This window comes from Bipolaris zeicola (genome assembly GCF_000523435.1).
Source record: "Bipolaris zeicola 26-R-13 unplaced genomic scaffold scaffold_323, whole genome shotgun sequence".
In the NCBI taxonomy this organism is placed as follows: Eukaryota; Fungi; Ascomycota; class Dothideomycetes; order Pleosporales; family Pleosporaceae; genus Bipolaris; species Bipolaris zeicola.
In genome coordinates this window covers 1,100-21,205 of record NW_006912372.1, presented here as the reverse complement: position 1 = coordinate 21,205, position 20,106 = coordinate 1,100, and the positions used below count along the sequence as shown (strand labels likewise).

General features: G+C 52.7%; 6 protein-coding genes across 6 annotated transcripts; 4 read left to right on the top strand and 2 right to left on the bottom strand.

Moving 5' to 3' along the window:
• Window positions 1-225: 225 nt before the first annotated feature.
• COCCADRAFT_30699 (uncharacterized protein) lies at window positions 226-540 on the bottom strand (the record flags this gene model as incomplete). The annotated part of the gene is made up of 1 exon (XM_007719568.1): window positions 226-540. One exon carries the CDS (start codon window positions 538-540, stop codon window positions 226-228), a length of 315 nt encoding a protein of 104 aa, XP_007717758.1.
• A 1,755-nt stretch (window positions 541-2,295) lies between these two features.
• On the top strand, window positions 2,296-7,720 carry COCCADRAFT_9595 (uncharacterized protein; the record flags this gene model as incomplete). Its single annotated transcript, XM_007719567.1, has 5 exons — window positions 2,296-2,452; window positions 2,511-2,834; window positions 2,899-3,071; window positions 3,143-7,084; window positions 7,133-7,720. 5 exons carry the CDS (start codon window positions 2,296-2,298, stop codon window positions 7,718-7,720), a joined length of 5,184 nt encoding a protein of 1,727 aa, XP_007717757.1.
• A 5,638-nt stretch (window positions 7,721-13,358) lies between these two features.
• Window positions 13,359-13,565, top strand: COCCADRAFT_110432 (uncharacterized protein; the record flags this gene model as incomplete). The annotated part of the gene is made up of 1 exon (XM_007719566.1): window positions 13,359-13,565. A coding segment is annotated over one exon (207 nt), but the record flags the coding sequence as incomplete, so codon positions are not given.
• Window positions 13,566-14,062: 497 nt separating this feature from the next.
• On the bottom strand, window positions 14,063-14,644 carry COCCADRAFT_30697 (uncharacterized protein; the record flags this gene model as incomplete). Its single annotated transcript, XM_007719565.1, has 1 exon — window positions 14,063-14,644. The coding sequence occupies one exon, from the start codon at window positions 14,642-14,644 to the stop codon at window positions 14,063-14,065; it is 582 nt and encodes a 193-aa protein (XP_007717755.1).
• Window positions 14,645-15,561: 917 nt separating this feature from the next.
• COCCADRAFT_110431 (uncharacterized protein) lies at window positions 15,562-15,720 on the top strand (the record flags this gene model as incomplete). Its single annotated transcript, XM_007719564.1, has 1 exon — window positions 15,562-15,720. The coding sequence occupies one exon, from the start codon at window positions 15,562-15,564 to the stop codon at window positions 15,718-15,720; it is 159 nt and encodes a 52-aa protein (XP_007717754.1).
• Window positions 15,721-17,191: 1,471 nt separating this feature from the next.
• On the top strand, window positions 17,192-19,558 carry COCCADRAFT_110434 (uncharacterized protein; the record flags this gene model as incomplete). The annotated part of the gene is made up of 2 exons (XM_007719563.1): window positions 17,192-17,344; window positions 17,402-19,558. 2 exons carry the CDS (start codon window positions 17,192-17,194, stop codon window positions 19,556-19,558), a joined length of 2,310 nt encoding a protein of 769 aa, XP_007717753.1.
• Window positions 19,559-20,106: the final 548 nt, after the last annotated feature.

Genomic DNA, 20,106 nt, shown 5'->3' with positions numbered 1-20,106 from the left:
GTGGATGTCGGTCGACATGGCGCAAGCATGCAAGGACCTATATTAGGCTGGTGTTATTACACTAGGTATCCACACGTACATAATACTGTATGTACAGTGCAAACTAAGGCAGACATCAGGCCAGCAATAAAGCCAAGTCTGGTTAGATGGCAGAGTTGTAAACGGCCGTCTGTCCTAGAACAGGCGTTTGGCTGAAACTAGCCTTTGTCTGGTCGCAGGTCACATTTAATTTCCACTTGGATGGGATTGCCATGCAGCGCTGGATATGGTGTATGTTTGTGAATGTATCAAGATATGCTCGGGACGACGCGTCAGTAGGCCGAGCAGCTGGCTGCTTCGGGGTTGTACGCAAGGTGAGTTGATTGTGTTCACGAGGCTAAAGGCGTTGGGCTGCAAGAGTTTGATGGTTGCGGGATCAGGTAGCCGTGCGAGGGCGGTAGTTGCCGAGGCGAAGTTTGTGGTCGCGATGGTTTTGTCGCGCAGTGGAGCGGGCAGCACGTGGCTGGCAACGTTTAGAGCGCGGGCTTCCAACTGGGGCATAGTAGTGAGGCTGCGGCTAGCCACACAGTCACATTATTGCGCCGACTGCACTTGCACTCGTGCAATCGGACGACCAGGCGGCGGAGATTTACATGGCAGAGTCGGCCTGCGTTTGGCAGGTTGAGCAGATGCAGCAGAGATTGTTTACGCCATATGCCGGAGAGTAACGATAGGGGTTTAATAGAAAGGGGGAGGGATAGCAGCATGACTATCGACGGCACTGGCGCTGGCAGCAGACGCTAGGAACAGGGAAAGGGCCAATGGATTTGGACGGCTTGTTGCATGAGCGAGGGAGCTGGGAGGGAGTCGAGGGGCGGGCATGGTCAAGGGCACCGGAGGCTTTTGATTTTGAGGGCCATGGTCGTATATGTCACTAGAGTACGAGATACTTACAGCCACCCCCCTTCTTGTGTTGGTACGTAGTGTTCACACGGGGTTGGCGCAGCCTCGTCACGCAGCTTGGCTAAGCGACAGGAAACGGCTATGTCGGTTGCAATTTGGGTAGGATTGGCCGAGCTGAAACACGCTACTCTTTGATGATTCTACGAGTGTACAAGGCTGACAGCGCGCAGACGCGACTCGAGATGCAGGCCAGCTCCGGCTCGTTCAGCAGGGCGAAGACGACTCTGACAAGATCTGCGGGCGCGGGTGCCGTGTGTGGCCAGGAGGCGAGCACGATGGGCCATGATTGCTACCGTGTCGGGAGCAGTCGGCCGATGCATGAAGAGCATCTGCCAGTGTTATATGCTCGAGCGCCTGGGTGACATGACAATCCAAATGTCAGCGTCGTGGGCTGGTGCTGGTGCTATCGCTAGCGAGGCGTCGGTTGGAGGCGTATGGGTAGTAGTGTAGGCGAGCTAGTTCGCACGTGGGAATGGTGGTGAGCAAGTAGTAAGTGAGTAAGTAGTAGATGGTCGTCGGAGCCAATGGCCAGTGTCAGTCAGTGTCGAGCCGAGCTGGCGGCAGAGGATAGGTGAGGGCGTGGGTGGGCTGGTGCGGCGTGGTGGATTACCATGTAGTGTGTCTAAGTACTTTAGTATATCCCAAGCCGTGCATGGGGGCGGGCAATGGGCAATGCAAATGCAGCAGCAAATGCAGGCCGGCGGAGCAGATGGGCCTGGCGGGCTGCAGGAACAACGGCTGCTGGCTGCATTCTGCTGCTTGTAGTAATGCTTATGGACCCGCCGCCGCGCGGGCAGCGGACAAGGCGCGTCCACATTCACGCCGAGCAGCAGGTCAGGGTCCTGGCCTCTTCTACTTCGGGGCGCCCTCTGCATGGTTCGGGGGTGGGTGCTGTCAAAGGCGCGCGCTCCCCCTGGAAATCATCTGGCGCTAGGGGGGGCCTTTGTCGCTCTGATGACCCGCGCCGAACCCTACTTGCTTTGCTTTTCTGTCCTCTGGTCTTCACAAGCAGAATAATTCCTTCTTCACTATTTCTCCCGCGGCCCTCGCTCTGCTGCTGTCGCCGCCGCCTTTGCTGCTGCTGTCGCTGCTCTGCTCCACAGCCTGCATAGTCGCGGCCTGCGCTCCCCCATCGCGCTCCACCTTGACCACCACCACCCCGTCTACTACTTACCTCTCACCACCCCAAACCACTACGCGGATGCCGGCCAGGGCCACTACAGCGCCTGTCCTCCCCTCCTCGCTCCGTCCACTTGCACTCACCCCACAAGTATAAAACAAAACTTCGCCCTCCCGCCACACCGTGCTGCACACCACTCCTTCACTTCTCACGGCGCTGCCGCGGCCGCTCAAATGGCTACTTCACCACCAGGCTCGCCCGCCAACGGTGTTACGCGGCCCATGAGCGCCATGTTGCGCTCCAATCGCAGTTCCAGCCGTATGAGTATCAGCAGCAAGCCTGGCGAGAGCAAGGCGTCGGATGAAGACAGCAGGACCGCCGTCAAAGTTGGTAGGTGCCCCCCCACGGTCCGATATGCATACTGCCCACTAACCACCCTCTAATGCAGCTGTCCGCGTGCGTCCTGCACTTCAGCATGGAGATCCTGGCTACGAACTCATTCCTCAACGATTTCGCAATGCCTTGTGTCACGTCACTTCACCCTCGAGCCTGACTGTAGATGCGGCTGGAGGCAAGAAGGTCTTCATCTTTGACCGTGTCTTTGACCAGGACATTAACCAGGAGGGCGTCTTTGAATATGTTGCAGACAGCGTCCATTCTTTCGTTCAGGGCTACAATGTCTCCATTCTTGCCTACGGCCAGTCTGGCGCTGGAAAGTCGTACACAATGGGCACCACGGGCCCACGAGACCAAGCTGATCCCGAAGTTATGGGTATGTTTAACTTGCCAACGCACTCTTGACAAAAAAGACAATGTGATACTGACTGCGCATCTAGGTATCATCCCTCGCGCAGCCGCATTGCTGTTCGACAAACTCGATGGATCCAACAAAAGCGCCGGCTCCGGCATTCGCGCTCCAAGTCGCTTATCTGGAATTCAGAACTTCACTGCCAAGTCTTCAACATCGCAGGCGAATAGAAACTGGCAGCTGAGGGCCACGTATGTAGAGGTAATGACCCCTCAGCCGAATAAAAAAGGAAAAAAAGTAAAGTTTAAAAAAGCACGCACTGACGCAAGCAGATCTACAATGAGCAACTTCGCGACCTGCTACTACCCGAAAACGTAGCTCACGGCGAGCGACCTCAGGTAAACATCCGAGAGGACCGTGATGGTCGCATTCTTCTCACTGGACTCACCCAAATACCCGTAAACTCGATCGATGATTTGCTCGGTGCTCTCAACTTCGGCTCCTCAATCCGGCAGACTGATGCGACTGCCGTCAACGCCAAATCGTCGCGCTCCCATGCCGTCTTTAGTCTGAACCTAGTCCAGAAGAAATCTTCGCCAACAACAACAACACCAAACCGCGAGAAGCGCCGGTCCGTGCCCATCGAAATGATGTCTGGCTCCAGCGAGAGCTGGGTAACTGTGGATAGCAAGCTCCATTTCGTCGATCTGGCGGGAAGCGAGCGGCTGAAAAACACAGGGGCGCAGGGCGAGCGCGCCAAGGAGGGTATTTCAATCAACGCAGGTCTTGCAAGTCTGGGAAAAGTTATTTCGCAACTGTCGGCACGTTCTCATGGGGGCTATGTTTCGTACCGCGACTCCAGGCTTACGCGCCTTCTGCAAGATTCGCTTGGCGGTAACGCTATCACATACATGATCGCTTGCGTCAACCCAGCTGAATTCCACCTAAGCGAAACCCTCAACACGGTCCAGTACGCGCAGCGCGCCCGTGCTATCCAAAGTAAACCCCAGATTCAGCAGGTCCATGACGACAGTGATAAGCAAGCTGCTATCGACCGGTTGCGAGCCGAAGTTCAATTTCTCCGAGACCAGATACGACTATCTGAGCGTGCGGATAGAAAGAAGACCGGCCCCCAAGAGCGCGCTGAGCGGCAAGACGAGCGTGAAGCCGAGCTTCAGAATCAGCTACTGGATATTCAGGAAAACTACAACGCCTTAAGCGCGCGTCACGCTAAGCTTATCTCCGAGATCACCAAAGCACGTGACAACAGCGAGACGGAAACGCCTATGCTCAAGGATGCTATCGGCGACTCTGCAGTAGAACGATTGAAGAGATCAAACTCTTTCGCCGAGGCCGTCGAATCCGTTGTCCTGGAATACGAAAAGACTATTCAGACGCTGGAATCATCTCTCTCCAACACGCGATCTACCTTGTCAACCCATGAAAGCGATTTGCTGGAAAAGGAGACTCGCATCGCCATCCTCGAGAGCCAGAATCAGCATTTGCAGTCTCGTCTCCAAAAGGCAATAGAGCGTGACGCCAACAACGAAGAGTACGTCCAGTCGCTCGAACGTCAAATCGACTCCTCGGTCAATGGCATTGAGAAGAACGACACCGTAATATCTGAATTGCGCGAAAAGCTGCAAAAAGCTCGCGAGAACGAGGCCAGCAGTGAAGAGTACATCTCTACATTGGAAGAGCGCCTCGCCGAAAACGAGCAAGAAACCGAGATGATGAGTCGTGAGATTGAGCGACTCAAGCATGTTGTCGAAAGACAACGTAGTGTGGCTAAACTAGACAACTTGCTCTACGAACTCGACAGGACGGATACGAAAGCCGAAGAAAACCATGTCAATGGTCACTCCAAGACGCCTAGTGATCCCTTCATCGACAAGCACACCAACCTCGAGAGGCGAGTGACCACTGACAGCATGCACCAATTTGGTACTCCTATCGATGCCATTCCCGAGGAGGCTGGTAGCGAACGTCCCCAGACCGCCAGCACCGCTGCTCACCATCCTGATGCCGATGAGCAAAAACCCGATTTTGCTGTCAAAGCCATCTCCAACGATGGAATCCGTGACGATGCCGACGATGGACCATCGAGCCCTGCACAAGTCCGCTTCGTTCACGACAAGCTTGACACAGTCACACAAGAGTTGCTTGATCTCCGTGTAGAACACGAAGGGACACTCCAAGACTACGAGAAGCTTGCCAGCAAGTACCAGGAGGCTTTGCGCACTTTGGCAGCTCTTCAAGACTCTGTCGATGAGGCGCGTCACCACGTTGCGTCATCTGCACCATCTTCTCGGCCGACGTCTTTTTTATCAAACGCGGGGGTGAATGGCCTCACAGCAGAGGATGGACAACCTTCGTCCTCGCGTACCTTGTCTGCGGAATTGTCCTTAGCGGAGTCTGGCAGTACCAGTATTCCAGACGAGGGGACGGAAGTTGGCCCTGATGAGGCCACTCCGAGACGAGCTTCAGTCGCCTCTCTGAGCCAAGAGCAACACATTCCTGACACTGTCCTTGTTCAGGAATTGAAGGCTTTGAAGCTACTGCAGAATGAGAAGGAAGAGCGCATTAGTGAGCTCCAGCAGACTTACGCTGAGCTACAAGAGCAGCACCAAGACACTCTCGACTACGTCGAAGAGCTCAAATCAGAGATCACCAAGGCTCAGCTGAACCGTCCAGCTTCGCCATCAATGCACATGATCCGTCGAAAGTCGAGTCAAGCAGTCCTTGCAAACGACCGCGCAAACCGTGCCGTTTCCTCTCTTCGAAACCTTATGCTGGACAGGTTGGATGAGGACGAAGACGCCATACAGACCTTTGAGCTCAATCTCAACACAATCATGTCCGAGATTCAAGTACGCTCAGATCGAGTTCAGGATCTGGAGTTTGAGGTTCAGTCCATACGCAAGGAGATGGAAGGCAAAATGACTTTGATCAGTGGTTTGACAAAGGAACGCTCTAGCTTGAAGGCTGGATCTCCTCTTGACATCTCTATTGTTGCTTCAATGCAGGATCAGATGAAGCAAAATGAGGACCATATCCGAGAGTTGAAGGACTCGCACGCTCAGCGGGAGCAGGAGCTCAAAGCTCAAATTGAGACACTCAAGACATCTGCCAAGCTTGGCGCATCATCGGAGGACCTGCTCTCACACCGACAGATGCCAGATACCCCTCGGACAACCAACGGTGATGGCGAGTCCGACGAAGATGCCGCTCGCCACCATGAACTCATCAAGCTTAGTGATGAAGCTGCTCACTGGCACTCTAAGCACCTTGAGGCTATCGAAGCCACCAAGGCCTCGGAGAGGCAGCATGTTGAAACTGTTCGTGAGCTGGAATCTGCCAAGCAACGGCTTGAAGTAGACCACGCTCTACGCTTGTCTGAGATCGAGCAGACAAGAGGTGCCGAAGCCGAAGCCGCTTTGCAACAAGAGCGCTCCAAGCACGCTGAGATGATTGCTGCATTACAAGCCGAGGTGGACGAACACAAGTCTACAGCTTTGAACAACGCTGCTCGTCTTGCCGAGCTTGAGGAGTCACATACCAACATTGTCAGGCAATTCGAGGAAGACTCACAGGCCCGTTCACTTACCGAGAAAGAACTCGAGACCCATCGATCTCTTGTCACCAACCTAGAGAGACAGATTGAGGAGCACAAGGCAGCAATCGAGTACCATCAACAAGGCATGGACTCTATCCAGAAGACACACGCTGCTGAGCTCGAGAAGCTCACATCAGAGCTTACTACTCACAAGGAGACAGCATCTTCTCTGGAGGCTGATCTTTCCAACGCAAAGACCGAGATGGAGACGCTACTTCAAGGTGTTTCGGAGGCCTTGGGCGAAGAAACAGACATCAGCACCATCCAGTCTCATATCGAAGCGTTGGTCAAAGAGCGCAAGTCAATTGCCAGTCGACTAGATGAAGCTGTCAAGGACCTTGAATCAGCAAGGAAGGAACTTGCAGATGCTACCAGCACCATCAATAAGCTCAAGGGCAACCTCAAAGAATTTGAGCTTATCAATGCCGAGACGTTGAAAGAGCTTGAGAAGGTCAGCGAGAAAGAGCTCAAGAGTGCTCGTCTTGTACAAGAACTGGAGGACCAGCTCAACCAGAACTGGGACCAGCATGAGGCTGCCAACAACCGACTCTCTGCTCTGCAAACTGAGCGCTCTCGCGAGCTTCAAGATGCTATGACCCACAGCGAGGAACTCGAAAAGGAAGTACAGGAATCACGCATCAAGATTGCGCTTCTAGAGGTAAGCTCAACCGCATTCCCACCCATGGGACATATCTAACGTGACTAGTCCCAACTTGTTGATGCAAAGCGCAACTCTGCCCGTGTATCTATGGATCCCCGCGAGGACCTTCAACGATCCAACTCAAACAACTCCACCGCGCGCAAGAACGCTGCACACACGTCCTTGCCCTCACCCCCGCCAGCCATTCCTCTTCCCCCTCTTCCTCCTGGCAGTCCGCCACCCCAAACCAATGCACCTTCCCCTCCTACCTCGCGTCACCAAAGCAAGGACATTGCTCATGCTCAGTTGGTCGAGGATCAGGAAGCTCGTATTCGCACCATTGAGAAGCATCTCTTTGCTGAGAAGCAGCTTACAGCCACCTTGGAGGATGCTTTGACTGACCTCGAGGCCTCCAGCACAAAGACCAAGGCTGATCTGGATCAATTCAGGAAGAAGTGCGCCACTCTAGAAGAAGAGCTCAATGTTATGCGCAAGGAGCGCAGCGCAGCACGCCACTCTCTTCAAGCTGTTGAGGAGGAGCGCAACGCCCGTCTACGTGTTGAAGCTGAGCGTGCTCACCTGGAAGCACGCATGGCAGCTCTCAACGACGCCCAAAAGAAGGGCAGGAAGAAGGGTACACTCAACTGCTTCTAAGCTCCTTCATCCACCCATCCCACACCTTTATCCTTCATGTACCTGCTTCTTTGCCACCTGCTTCTATCGGCGCACACTGGGAGGGATCATTACAAAACACGCTACATACCCACTGTTACACTTGTTCGGCAAAGGTTGCTTCGATATTGTCGACGGTTCTTTTATTCCTTTTACCTTTTTGATATGTCTTTATGCTTTCAACGATTGTAATGTTCGCATCTCTGGCACATACATCGTTGGACGAGTGGTGTCGTTTTGGACATTATCATCGTCCTGCATTGTGTACCCCTACCTCTTTTCTCTCCCTCTGCATACCCCATACCCTCATACCCTCTCCCCCTTCTTACACCTTCTACTTCCTCTACTTTCATAATGTATATTCTGAGGCAGTTGAACGGCTCGAACAAGGCCATTTACATAGTCTGGGGGGAGTGTGTTTTTTCTGCAACATTGACGAGCGAGCTTAGATACATGACACAAAATGCAAAGCCCTTTCATACTTTTCTTTAAAGCGAGGAACTTTGCGGGATCAACTACTCTCACCTGTGTCTTGTTTGAAATTGTGTACATGTATGTGATAGGAGTGTTACTGTGTAGCACTGATGCAATGAATAGACATCGGTGTTCTATGTGCAAAGTAGGTTTTTGATTATCGAACCCCCACGGAATGTAGTTAACTCTTATGATTTCTATTACTGAACGAATGAGAAAGGATGAACGAATACATAGCACGTAGGTCGGTTGGAGAAGGACAGCTGCAGCTTATCGCTTTTTCCATCAAGGTTTTCCTCCATGAGGAAAGCAATCTTGTTCCATACTCAACTTGGATACAATATGGCACACAAAGAGATGGACATATACTATCGACAGCAAGATGATCTAAGGCACTTGCACGCAGTGCATGTGGTGCACTCCTATGTCGAGGTTTTTTCTTCATCACAAAGCAACTTATGCAGGATCTGTTTGTGTGTTTGGCATGGCAAAAAAGACCTTCCCTGCTCGTCGATATGACGAGTTAGTAGCATACTAACCTAGAATGAAACTATTGACATGTACTGTGAAACTTTTATAGTATGTACCTCTATATGCCGAGATTTGTTTCCAAGCCTAGTTTTCACACTCGATCAATGCACCGCTTTTGTGTTCAGGCAAGACCCTAAACAAACAATACATGCGTACAGGTGCAGTCTTGTTGGGGTTTGGATTAAATGATTAAATTTGACCAACTAAAGTATCCGAAAAGCTCGTGATACTATTACTTGGGACCTGTGATGTTATATATTCTACAGAGCAAGTTGGACTGGGCTATGCGGTCGTAGTGATGAAAGCATCAATTTCGGAAGAAGAGCACTATAGTCCTACCATTAAGATCTATGGTCGATGCAGAGTTCAGAACTTGGAAACAAATCAACAGAAAAATAAGTAGAATCTCTTATTCTCCACCCTCCATAAACTCGTACCAATAGTTTCGTTTTGATTTGGACGAGCGAGGAAAGAGTGATTGCGCGACCGAGACATTACATAAGCGGCGCTACGGAGGCTCGGCGCCGAGCTCGAAGCTAAAATTTCTGGAGCTCAAAACCGTTCTCTACATCATTCTCATCACCAACCACACAACGCGTTTGCTTTGCGCGCTTCTCTATCGTCTTTGATCAGTACTAATGCATCAATCGCACATGCGAACACAGCAGGTAAGCCATCACCAGCTCCCGCGACTCCTGCAGAAGATTATCACATACGAACAATCCAAATCCTACAGCATCGTGAAGGACTACACAAACTCTAGAATTACAATGATGCATACAACTATACGCGCCTTGTTACAGCTTTATATTTGCGCAAATCGCTAACAAAGCTCCAGTGTAGTGACACCTAGGATTGACAGTCATCCATAGGGATGCAGTTTCTTTTTCTTCTTAAAGGTAAGGCATCTCCAACTACCCTTCCCCACCATCCGCAGAGTGATGAAAACACGACACGGAAAGGCATTCCTCGACCTGAATACACAATGTCGACACACTTGCTTTTAGTTTCAGCCTTGTCTGATACTGCTCAAACCTATTGCATTTCGCATAGTTCTTCTTGCAATCAAGGTGCTAACTGTGCTTAAATAGGTACATACTCCCTGTGCTCAAACCCTGTGCATCCCGCGAACACCCCCCCAGCTTCCTGATGAAACCCTTTGATGCGTCGGGCGGACATAACGTATACCTCGACTGGGCATCCATCAAAAGCAGGCGTACAAACCTGTGGGTGTTTGGAAGAGGCATTACTTGTTGATACAAGCATCACTGATTGCCCTACTTTCTCACACATATGATGACATATTTTTGTGGAATGTTTCTAACAGACTCCACAGGTACGGCATTTTTCTTGTTCTTAAAAGACAGTCCATCATTGTAATGATGATTCTTGATATTCACACTGTGTGAGTGGCGGCGTTGTAACGAGCGTCCGTCATACTGATCACTACAACCAAATCTGATTTAATGAGGTATGTTGAGGCTGTGAATCCTTGCTATGTCACTGTTAACTAACTCGCTCTAGGCTGAAACTCGATGGACTTGTTCTATTCATGTTTTATGGATATCGTTATCTCTTCATGGACACAGGCTAACGTGTTCATATCAGCTTTGGCTTTGCGCATTTGATACACAATTGCTTTCTGCGACTTCGGTAAGTGCCATTACTTGCTTATTCTTGCCCCCCCCTTCGTATGATGAAAAACATGATTCGCTGTGTTCTTTCTTAATCACATTGAAGATACAATCACCTTGGAGACCTGAACCCGCACCATATACTATTCATTACATTGAATGTACTTTTGGTTTGGCGATTGGCTAACCATTTGCAGTTACTCGAATGCGGGTTAGTTGTTCCAGAGCAGATCTGCGATGTCCATAGAGTACATAGTGTCAATACACGTTGGCTTATTCATGATGCTTAATTGGGTTCATGTTAGAGTGAATTTTGTGATGGGTATGCAGCGATGTCGTGATGGAAGCATGAATCGCTTCTACTCGCCTCGGAGATAGTCCGACGTGACCGCTCTTTTCACCGTATCCCGTAAGTGGTAAGTCTCAACGAAAAGGTTGACGACCAGGCCGCTCGCCGCTCAGCCGCGAGCCAGCGTTCCCTGTCGGCATATACATAGTGCGTTAGTGGCAGTTTGACAGCACCGTGGGGACTTACATGGATAGGCAGAGTTAAGGGTAGAAAGGCAAGCTAAGTACAGTAAGCACACGAAGTAAGTAAGTAAAGAGGCCGGCGTACGAGACGCGAGAGAGAGAGAGAGAGACTATTTTAGAGTCTGTGCCCCACCGGGAGGGGGGGGGCTTGTTGGCTCGGTGTGTGGGGGTGGTATGTGAGTGTGTATGTGGCTTGCATTGCGTGCATGGAAAAAGGCGGTCAAGACATATAGTCTTGGACCACCAACTGACTACTTGTTGAACATTGGGAGTAGTTCACTCCGGTACCTGCGCATGGACTAGCTCAGGTAAGGGGGGGGTGGGGTGGGATGGGTTACGGGCAAGACAGGCCAGAACTTAGAGCAACAGAGAAGAAAAAAAATGTCGGTTAATCTGGTAAGGTGGTAGTCGGTCAGATGCAAGAGTTTACGGGATGTAGGTGAGTAGACATGGTGAGCGAGTTTTTTTTCTTCTCTCCCTTGTCTGTCTTTAGGTCTCTCTTTCGGTCTTGAAGGTCTTTCTCTCTTGGATTTTTCTAGGTTTTTTTGCTTTTCCACAACCCTCTTTCTCAATGTGGCTGATTTTAACGGTCTTGCTTCATTGATTCTTGCTGTTTCTTTTCTTTGTTTCTTTTTCTTTCGGGGAAGTCACCTTTTCTCGTTTATCTCCCGTGCTTTCCGCTCTTTTATTGTGTGTCTCTCTTTGCCTCACTCCTTCTCCATGGCTTCCGCTCTGTCTTGAGGAGAAAGAGGGGGGGGGGAAGAGACGAGAGACACGCGGATTAAAGTTGGGGTAGCGAGGGGAGAAAGCGGGGTTAGGATATAGATGTTATTAATCTGATGTGTTAAGATAATTGATTGATGCTTGTTGTATGGACGGGGACGGAGGAAGATGAGGCAAGGGTCCAAACTGTCCCGTTTGCTCATATTCCGCTACTCAAAGTGTGGTTGTGGTGGCGGACGGGTGGAAGGACGGCTGAGGACGATGGCTGGCGAGTGGTGGTGCGCGGGTGTGATGGGATATGTGTGTGCGCACATGCGGGGATTTTGCATCGTGCGTACTGACACTGGTTATCGATATCCGCGCATTCTTCTTTTGTTCTTCTTGTTCTTCTTTTTTTTTCTCCCGATCTCATTTCCCGTCTTTGCTCAATTATCGTCGATGATTTCTTTTTTCTTGGATCGACTAATCGATGGCCGATGCATCGCTTGTTCTTTCCACATTTGTTTTATTTTCACCGGCTGGCTGAGTTTCTCAATGTCTCTGTTTAGCTCGGGCTCGGATTTGGATTGACGAATGAATCAATTGGAGCTGCCATTTCACACGCTGCAAACAAGATATCAACAACATCAATCACATCAAAATAAACAAGTGAGAAACTAGCTTTAGCAAGTAAATATTGGTTTTGGATGACGTGGTTTGCGTGATGCAGTTAAATGTGGGGTATATGTGTGTGAATGTGTTTTTGCATGCATCTCGCATGGGAAGACGCACATGCATATTGCTGTCAAGCCACGACGTCCGTTTTTGGCGGTGTACATCGAATAAGAGGATTCACTTTGTTGAGACAAGTGAGGCGCGATGAGCAAATGCATGAGAAGGATGATTGGCCTTGTAGAGTTTGGCTACCAAATAATGTTTTTTCTACAGCTGGCTTCTGTTCAGCTGGGAGTCTGTGTAGCGAGAATCCACTGCTATGTTTCTCAGCTCCGGTAGTAGTATGGCCTAGTATGGTGAAGATAGCGCAGCTAGGCGGATATGCAGCAACTGCACGGGATCCTTGATCAGACGGACCTTTCCATCGGGATAAGCCAGCGGTGATCGAGAATCGATGCTCACGTAACCGTGAATCTGGCGGAACAATCCGAATCGCTCCAACGCCAGCAGCCAATAGCTATCACTCGGGCGTATTATGGCCATATGCTTCGGGCCGGATTCTACGTATGCAAATAGACGTTAAGCTGACGTTGGACTAGGTCTGCCGAGAAAGGATTTCGGAGAACAAGTGGACTGGGCAAAGATGTGTATGCGTGGAGAGACCGTGATCTGACCTTGGAGTCAATAAACCACCGACGAAATGGAGATAAGCGGGCTATCAAATCTGATGGCGTGTTTCAATCAAATGCGATGTTATGCCTCGGGTAGCTGAGAGGCTGGGGAGCATGAACGCCGACAAAGAGAGGATGAGATTGCACGACCTCACATTAGAAATCCTTCGCACCTACGTCGTTTTGCAGATAGATGCGCCACATGGTGAGAGGTGACGATTGATGGTTTCATCAGTGTGGAACAAACGGGTGGCTCGAGGCTCATCTGCCCGTGCTATCAGATCTGCTTTTCAAGCCGAACATGACTATGTATTTGCTTGTTCTGCTACCATTTTGTGCTTTTGCTTTCGGAGCAGCCGCGTCGCGAACAAAGCAAAAGTGGCTACAGCGTCACAATGACGTTTTTTCTCCTGGAATGCTTTGGCATTGACAAGCTCGGTGTCGCAAAAGGGCAGAGCAACAAAGAGTGTGTTCAACTTCACTGTGGGTGCGCAGCCGGAACCGGGTTTGCCAAGAAACATGAGAGATTTTCTGGGACCGAGAGTACCGCATGCGCCTGAGGCGTGTCGCGCGGTAGGCTCCTCGTATGTTTGTGCAATGCTTGTGTAAGTAGTCCGCCCACGCCTCGGCTGCTGTTACAAGTGATGGTGCGCGAAAACCGTGATCAAGGTTATGCAGACATGTGCGAAAAGTTAAGCGCGCAACAGAGGTTGCTTTTCAACAAGATGGAATCCGGTGATGGCTACCCTATCCGGTACGGACCATGGTTTGAAAGGCCCCTGCCGTGGTCACAGCTAGTGGGAGATGTTTAGGCTGTGGTGATGGCGGAACCATTGGTTGGATGCCACTCTAGCCTTGAAATTGGCCGAACGCACGCTCGGGACCCAAAGTTGGGAAGGGACATGGTCAAACAGCGTTGGTTGCCCCGGGAGCAGCCATCGACGATCGGTGCAGTAATAGCCGGGAAAAGTGCGGTGGTGGGTGAAGCATGCTAGTCAGCGAAAAACTCGTACGTGTGTGGTAAGGTGGAAAGCTAGGTTTTTTTTTTTCAACAAGCCGACGGCGCAGCGTCGTGCCCGACAAAGGAGTTGCAGGCTTCGGAGATTCTATGGACATGAGGCAGGATTAGGGGTGGGCCGCCAATCTATTTGCATGGGCTGTAACACGAGGATAGCACGGGAGAAGTGTTCTGGAAGAATGGGGGTCCCGGAGCAAATCCTGCTGGCGGTTGACGGCAACAGGTCGCCCAGCAAGGCGACGACTTGGTTGCAGGACGCTTGGGACATTTTCAGTGGGTTGACAGTCAGGGTCTGTAGAATGACAGGGCGCACAGGGCCATGCAAGAGGGGAACTGCTACATTTGGAGTGCGGACGCAGACACTCTTTCCCCCAAAGGGAGAGGGCGCACACACACATACAGAGAGAAAAAGCGTCGGCCCAATTTGGGTCAGAGTGGGCAAAAACTCTGTCGAGGACAAGAATGGGTCTATTGATCGAGGGCAAGCAAGTGCGCCGCGAAGAAGGTTGGCGGGAGAAAATAGAGTTTGGGCCTGGAGCACGCTGCCGTTTAGTCGATCAGAGCGAGGGAGGTTTGACGACGCGTCGGGCAGACCAGCGCAACCCCGCGCGGTGCCCTGCATGTGTCGAGGGCGGCATGGCTTGGGACTGTGGCGTTGGGATGATGGCATGACTGACATTCAGGACCACTTCCCCCCTGAGGAGCGAGGGTGCTATTGTCGCAGCGGGCACGAATTGGAGCGCCGCGAGAGGCAGGTGGGCAGGTTTGGCAGAAGGGAGATGTGGTCATATTCGCATGCCATGACGATGGGGGGAGCGCACATCATCAGCGCATCAAGGACGGTCCTTTTACTCGCCTATTCCTTGACTCGGACAGGGGATGGGTTCGACGGCGACAGAGACGGTGGCTGTTCCGGTGTGCCGCGGGAAGGCTAAAGGCACGCCTCGACAACCAAACCACGTTGACGGATGCGCACGACGGCATGGCTAGGCCGGGTTGGGGCGAATTGAGTAAGGCTGCATGAGAGGCGGCCAGGAACCTACCACGACAAATCAGGAACCGGGCGCCGGCGGAGCGACAAGGCAAGGGATGCGAAACGTGGGCCGCAGTGAAATGACAGCCTGATGCTGGCTTGGTGCCTGTGACGTTCCTGGCGCGCCCTTGGGATGCTGGGAGCTGGGATACGGGCGAGCCTGGGCGCACGCGACGGGGCTACGCGCACCAGCTAAGTGTGTATACTTTGTGCAACCGCGGGCGGGAGGATGGATGCATGGATGCATGTACACAAGACAGCGGCTTGGTGGATGGAAGGGTGCGGCGCGGGTTGCAAGGCGAGCTGCAGCGGGGTGGTGGCGGGCATGGAGGGTGGCATGGAGGGTGGCATGGTGGTGGGAGAAGCAACGGTGCTTATGCTGGAGGGCGAGGGATTGCGGTGAGGCCAGGGCTGTGCATTGCTGTGTTGTCCTGTGCTGTCGTTGTGCTGGGTTGGACTGGGCTTGGGGGCGGGGGGTCGCTGTTGTGCGGTGAATTAAGTATAGATGTGTAAGTGAGTATTGGATGGGCACTAGAGAGATGGGCTAGATGTGAATGTACATGCATACTGACACACAACGTAGTGAGGAAATAGGCAGGCAGGCAGCGTGGATGGCTGGGGCTGAGTACGAGGGAGAGCGCCTGCACATTGACACGCATCAGCCCCCATGCATTCATTCACAGACAGCGACACAGAGTAATGCATGCACGTGACTGACTGGACTGACTGGGCACCACTGACCTGTCGGGAAAAGGACGCGCAGGGGCCCAATGAAAGGGGGAAAATAAACAGCATTTCGCGGCCACTTTCGCCTGCCCCCATGTCCGCTCGACCCGCTAGCCCGCTTCGGCGCGCCCAACGCTCCTTTCTGCTAAGCTTGGAACAGCCCTCGCGCCGTCCTTCACCACTCGCCCCGATCCCGTCGAACAGTCAGCCACCCACCACCCCTCCCTCCCACACCCACACACACTCCCCCCCAGTGCCCTCATCTCGCGCCATTCACCCTCGCATCCGTCTCCCCCCCAAACAGACGCCACATTGCCCAGCTAAACTAACTCTCGTTCCTTCACTCAAAAACCAACAGCCCTGCGTCGTCATGCCTCCTGCTCCCGCCCTGACTGACCGCCATACTGATACTTCTGCCCTCCCCCGCCTGGTCTCGCCGTGCATCTGCTTCGCGCGTTAGCTAAGCCCACCCCGTCGCGTCTCTCCGCCATCTGCCGCCTCTGCTGCCAACGCACACAGCAGAGACCGCCCTCACCACAGCAACAGACCGGCTCCTGGCCCAGCAGACCGCACTTGCCCCGTCTGGGCGGCGCGATCTTCATTATTACGACTCATAACCCTCTCGGAGCGCCGCTTCCACTCTAATCTCTTGGGTCTAGCCTCGCGACTCGTGCTAACGCCCATTTGCCGCACCCCTTGCTGTCTCTCATTATACACGCCCGTCCATCAATCACATCCACGTGTGAGTAGCCTGGAGCGTCTTCGTGTGCGTCTTGCCCATTGCTGCGTCACGTCTCGCTCCCGTTAGACCGTCGTGTCTTCGAACCACGCCCCCCTCCACTCCCGCCAAATCACCTGCGCCTAGCCAACCTCGCCCTCCTTCACTTGACATTCCATAATCCACATCCCTACTCCCCCGAACGCACAGGCGCGCTCCAATCTCCCAGCCCGATCATTAAGCCAGTCGAGCTATGATCACAAAGTCATTCCGCTTTCATCTTCACTAGAACTTCCTGAGCTACGGAATACTACCCGTCTACCGTGGTCCCGGGCACGTCTCCACACGTCCTCCCAACCGTCGTCTCTCATTTTCTCGACATTCCCGCACCTGCATCAACCTGGACCCTTACAACACCCTCCTATCGCATCTCACCCTTCGATACGCACTGAACTCCCCCTCCCCCTCCAGCTTGTCGACACATCATCCCCTCTACCTCTCTACTGGACCACCTTGTCGTCACTCACCACAAACTCGATTCCTCGAATGACATGAACTAAACCCGTCCCGCCATCAAACACCACACCGTCCCAAGGACTTGTTCTACAGGCCAGTCTCACTCTACCCGTGACATGGTCTCACCTTCTCCTTTCTAACAACCCTACAGTCCTTTTTCAATCAGGAGCATCTGCTACCAACAGATCTTCTAACACACAGATCCACTGCATACTCACATCAAAATGCATCCAGAATCACAAGTCCAGCCTCACGGCTGGGCATCCCTCGAGGAGAGGTATGAAGTGATGAAGGAGATTGGCGACGGCAGCTTCGGTAGTGTCGCACTTGCCCGCGTCCGAACTGCTGGCTCTCACATTGCCCGCCGCGGCACACTAGTAAGTACACGATGACAACAGTGACATGGACCCCCCACCGACTGACGCGCTTTCCAGGTGGCCATCAAGACCATGAAGAAGACATTTGATTCATTCTCAAGCTGCCTTGAGCTACGAGAAGTCATCTTCCTGCGATCACTACCACCACACCCTCACCTGGTACCAGCCCTGGACATCTTCCTGGATCCTTACACCCGTAGGCTCCACATTGCCATGGAGTTCATGGACGGCAATCTGTACCAGCTCATGAAGGCTCGCGAGCACAAGCCCATGGACGCACACAGCGTGAAGAGCATCCTCTTTCAGATCATGTCCGGACTGGAACACATTCACGACCGCGAGTTCTTCCACCGTGACATCAAGCCAGAGAACATCCTCGTCTCCACATCGCAACAAAACGACACATCGCACCCCTTCCGCCGATACTCCGCCATGATGACACCGCCATCGACACCACCAGTATACACGATCAAGATTGCCGACTTTGGACTCGCCAGGGAAACCCACTCCAAGCTTCCTTACACTACTTACGTTTCGACCCGGTGGTACCGCGCTCCCGAGGTTCTGCTGCGGGCCGGCCACTACTCAGCACCAGTTGATATTTGGGCCGTTGGCGCCATGGCTGTTGAGATTGCTACATTGAAGCCGCTGTTCCCTGGTGGAAACGAGGTCGATCAGGTATGGAGGGTGTGCGAGATCATGGGCAGCCCTGGAAGCTGGGTCAACAAGAATGGTCAGCGAGTTGGCGGTGGTGAGTGGAAAGACGGAGTCAAATTAGCACAGAAGCTGGGCTTCTCTTTTCCCAAGATGGCACCGCACTCGCTCGACACAATCCTCCCCTCGCCCCAATGGCCAGCCAGTTTGGCCCAGTTTGTCACATGGTGTCTCCTATGGGATCCCCGAGCTAGGCCTACATCCCGACAGGCTCTCGAACATGAATATTTCCAGGATGCCGTTGACCCCCTACGGCTCAAGTCTTCTTCCTCGCGACTTTTGGGCCGCAAGGGCTCTGAACTCTCTGGAAAAGACTCACCTGAGGCCTCACCCAAGCTCACATCAAAGACGTCCTCGTGGCTCCGTCGATCGTTGGTCGCTCGTGAGAGTGCCCCAGCAGTGCCTCAGCACAGCACTGTGAAGCCCCTATCACCTGCACAAGCCAGTTCTGGTGATGCGAGTGGGTCGACTAAGCAACGTCCCAATGCCACTAAGCGAGCTACGTGGACAAACGGGGCTTCCAACAATGGCGCGCCTATCCCCATTCTGCCTTCGATTAAGCCAATCTCACCGCTTTCTGCCGAGGTGACTGCACAAGCCAATGTTCGTGCCAACAACGAAGAGCTGGCTGCAAAGAAGATTGGTCGCCAGCTGTCTGTTGCTTCACACGGCAATCACTACGCAGACATGCACCGCCAAGAGGCCGAGCGGGCACTGAATGGTCACTCCGACGTTGCTTCTCCTGTCAGTGGACACAAGGAAGGTTTCTTCTCACACCTCAGGAAGCGCGCTCGACGCTTGTCAGGTCGGTACCAAACCCCGATGTCGCCGAACTCGGATGACATTGAGGCCAACGCCGGATGCGCACCCTGGGCCACTGCCAGCAGCAGCGCTAGGCAGTCTTTGATCATGGAGCAGTCACCAGCTCCAGCCCCGTCAGCCTCGACCTCGGACTTTTCTGAACTAGACAAGGCGTTGCAGCATGTAAGAGACAGCGTAGAAGCCCATTCCCAACAGGCTGGTTCAATAAAGAGTTCGCGCGTTGCATCGAATCCCATGCTTAAGCGCCACCACTCGGTCCCACATGGACCTGAGCCACGAAACGGAGAGACGAGTGGCGGTGCTCCTATTTCAAGCAGGACACGTCGTGCGCTTCAAAACAAGTCGAACCCGTCCAATCGGTACGAGACACCAAATGAAGAAGAGGAGCTCCTCAGCGAGGTCCTCGCATCAACCCACAAGGCTGCGAAAAAGCTGGACAACGAAAAGTCTGGCCCTGCTGCATCTTACCTGACACCCTCACCGTCGTCAAACCGAAACAGCGTCGGTTTTGGGCAGTCGGCGTACGCGACCCCCAGCAAGCCCATGGACATCTCCAAGACTCGCCCCAACGACAACGACTCCGTGTCCAAGTGGCCAACACCACCATCCGATGGCGATCTGGATTGGGCTTCGAGTGTCGCGGCTAGCCTCATGGCTGCCCAAACCCGACACCGATGATATCCAACCGTACGGGACCCGTACTTCCTTTCGCCTTGCCTTCGCTGCATGTTCCTTCATCCGTATAATTGTAATTTGGGTCACCGTACCCGCTCCTTGTCGCTTCCTATACGACCCTACGACCTTGAGCTCTCCCGTCTGGAACGGTGCACGATTACAGAAAGATAGACACAGACGCGATGCGCTACAAAGCCCTCAAAAGCAAGCGCATCTTCTAGGACGGTGTTATAGGCGTCATAACACATCATCATCGTCCTTCGCGCCCCCCACCATCATTTGACCTTTTCGCAACAGGAATAGTTGCCCTTTTCACTCTCACTTCCACATTCGTTCTGTAACAACACAACACATTTTCCTTTTATCAATCATCTTCTCGGGCGGCATCTTACTTTCAACATCTGGTGGGCAGTACCCAAATATCGTGTTATTTTGGGGGAAAGTATCGAGACTTCGCACATTTGGCGGACATAGCACACGCCAGTGACTCCCCATGCAACATGGTTTGTCGGGTTGAGCCCTGGCTTTTCAGTTTCGGAATCTGTTTTTTT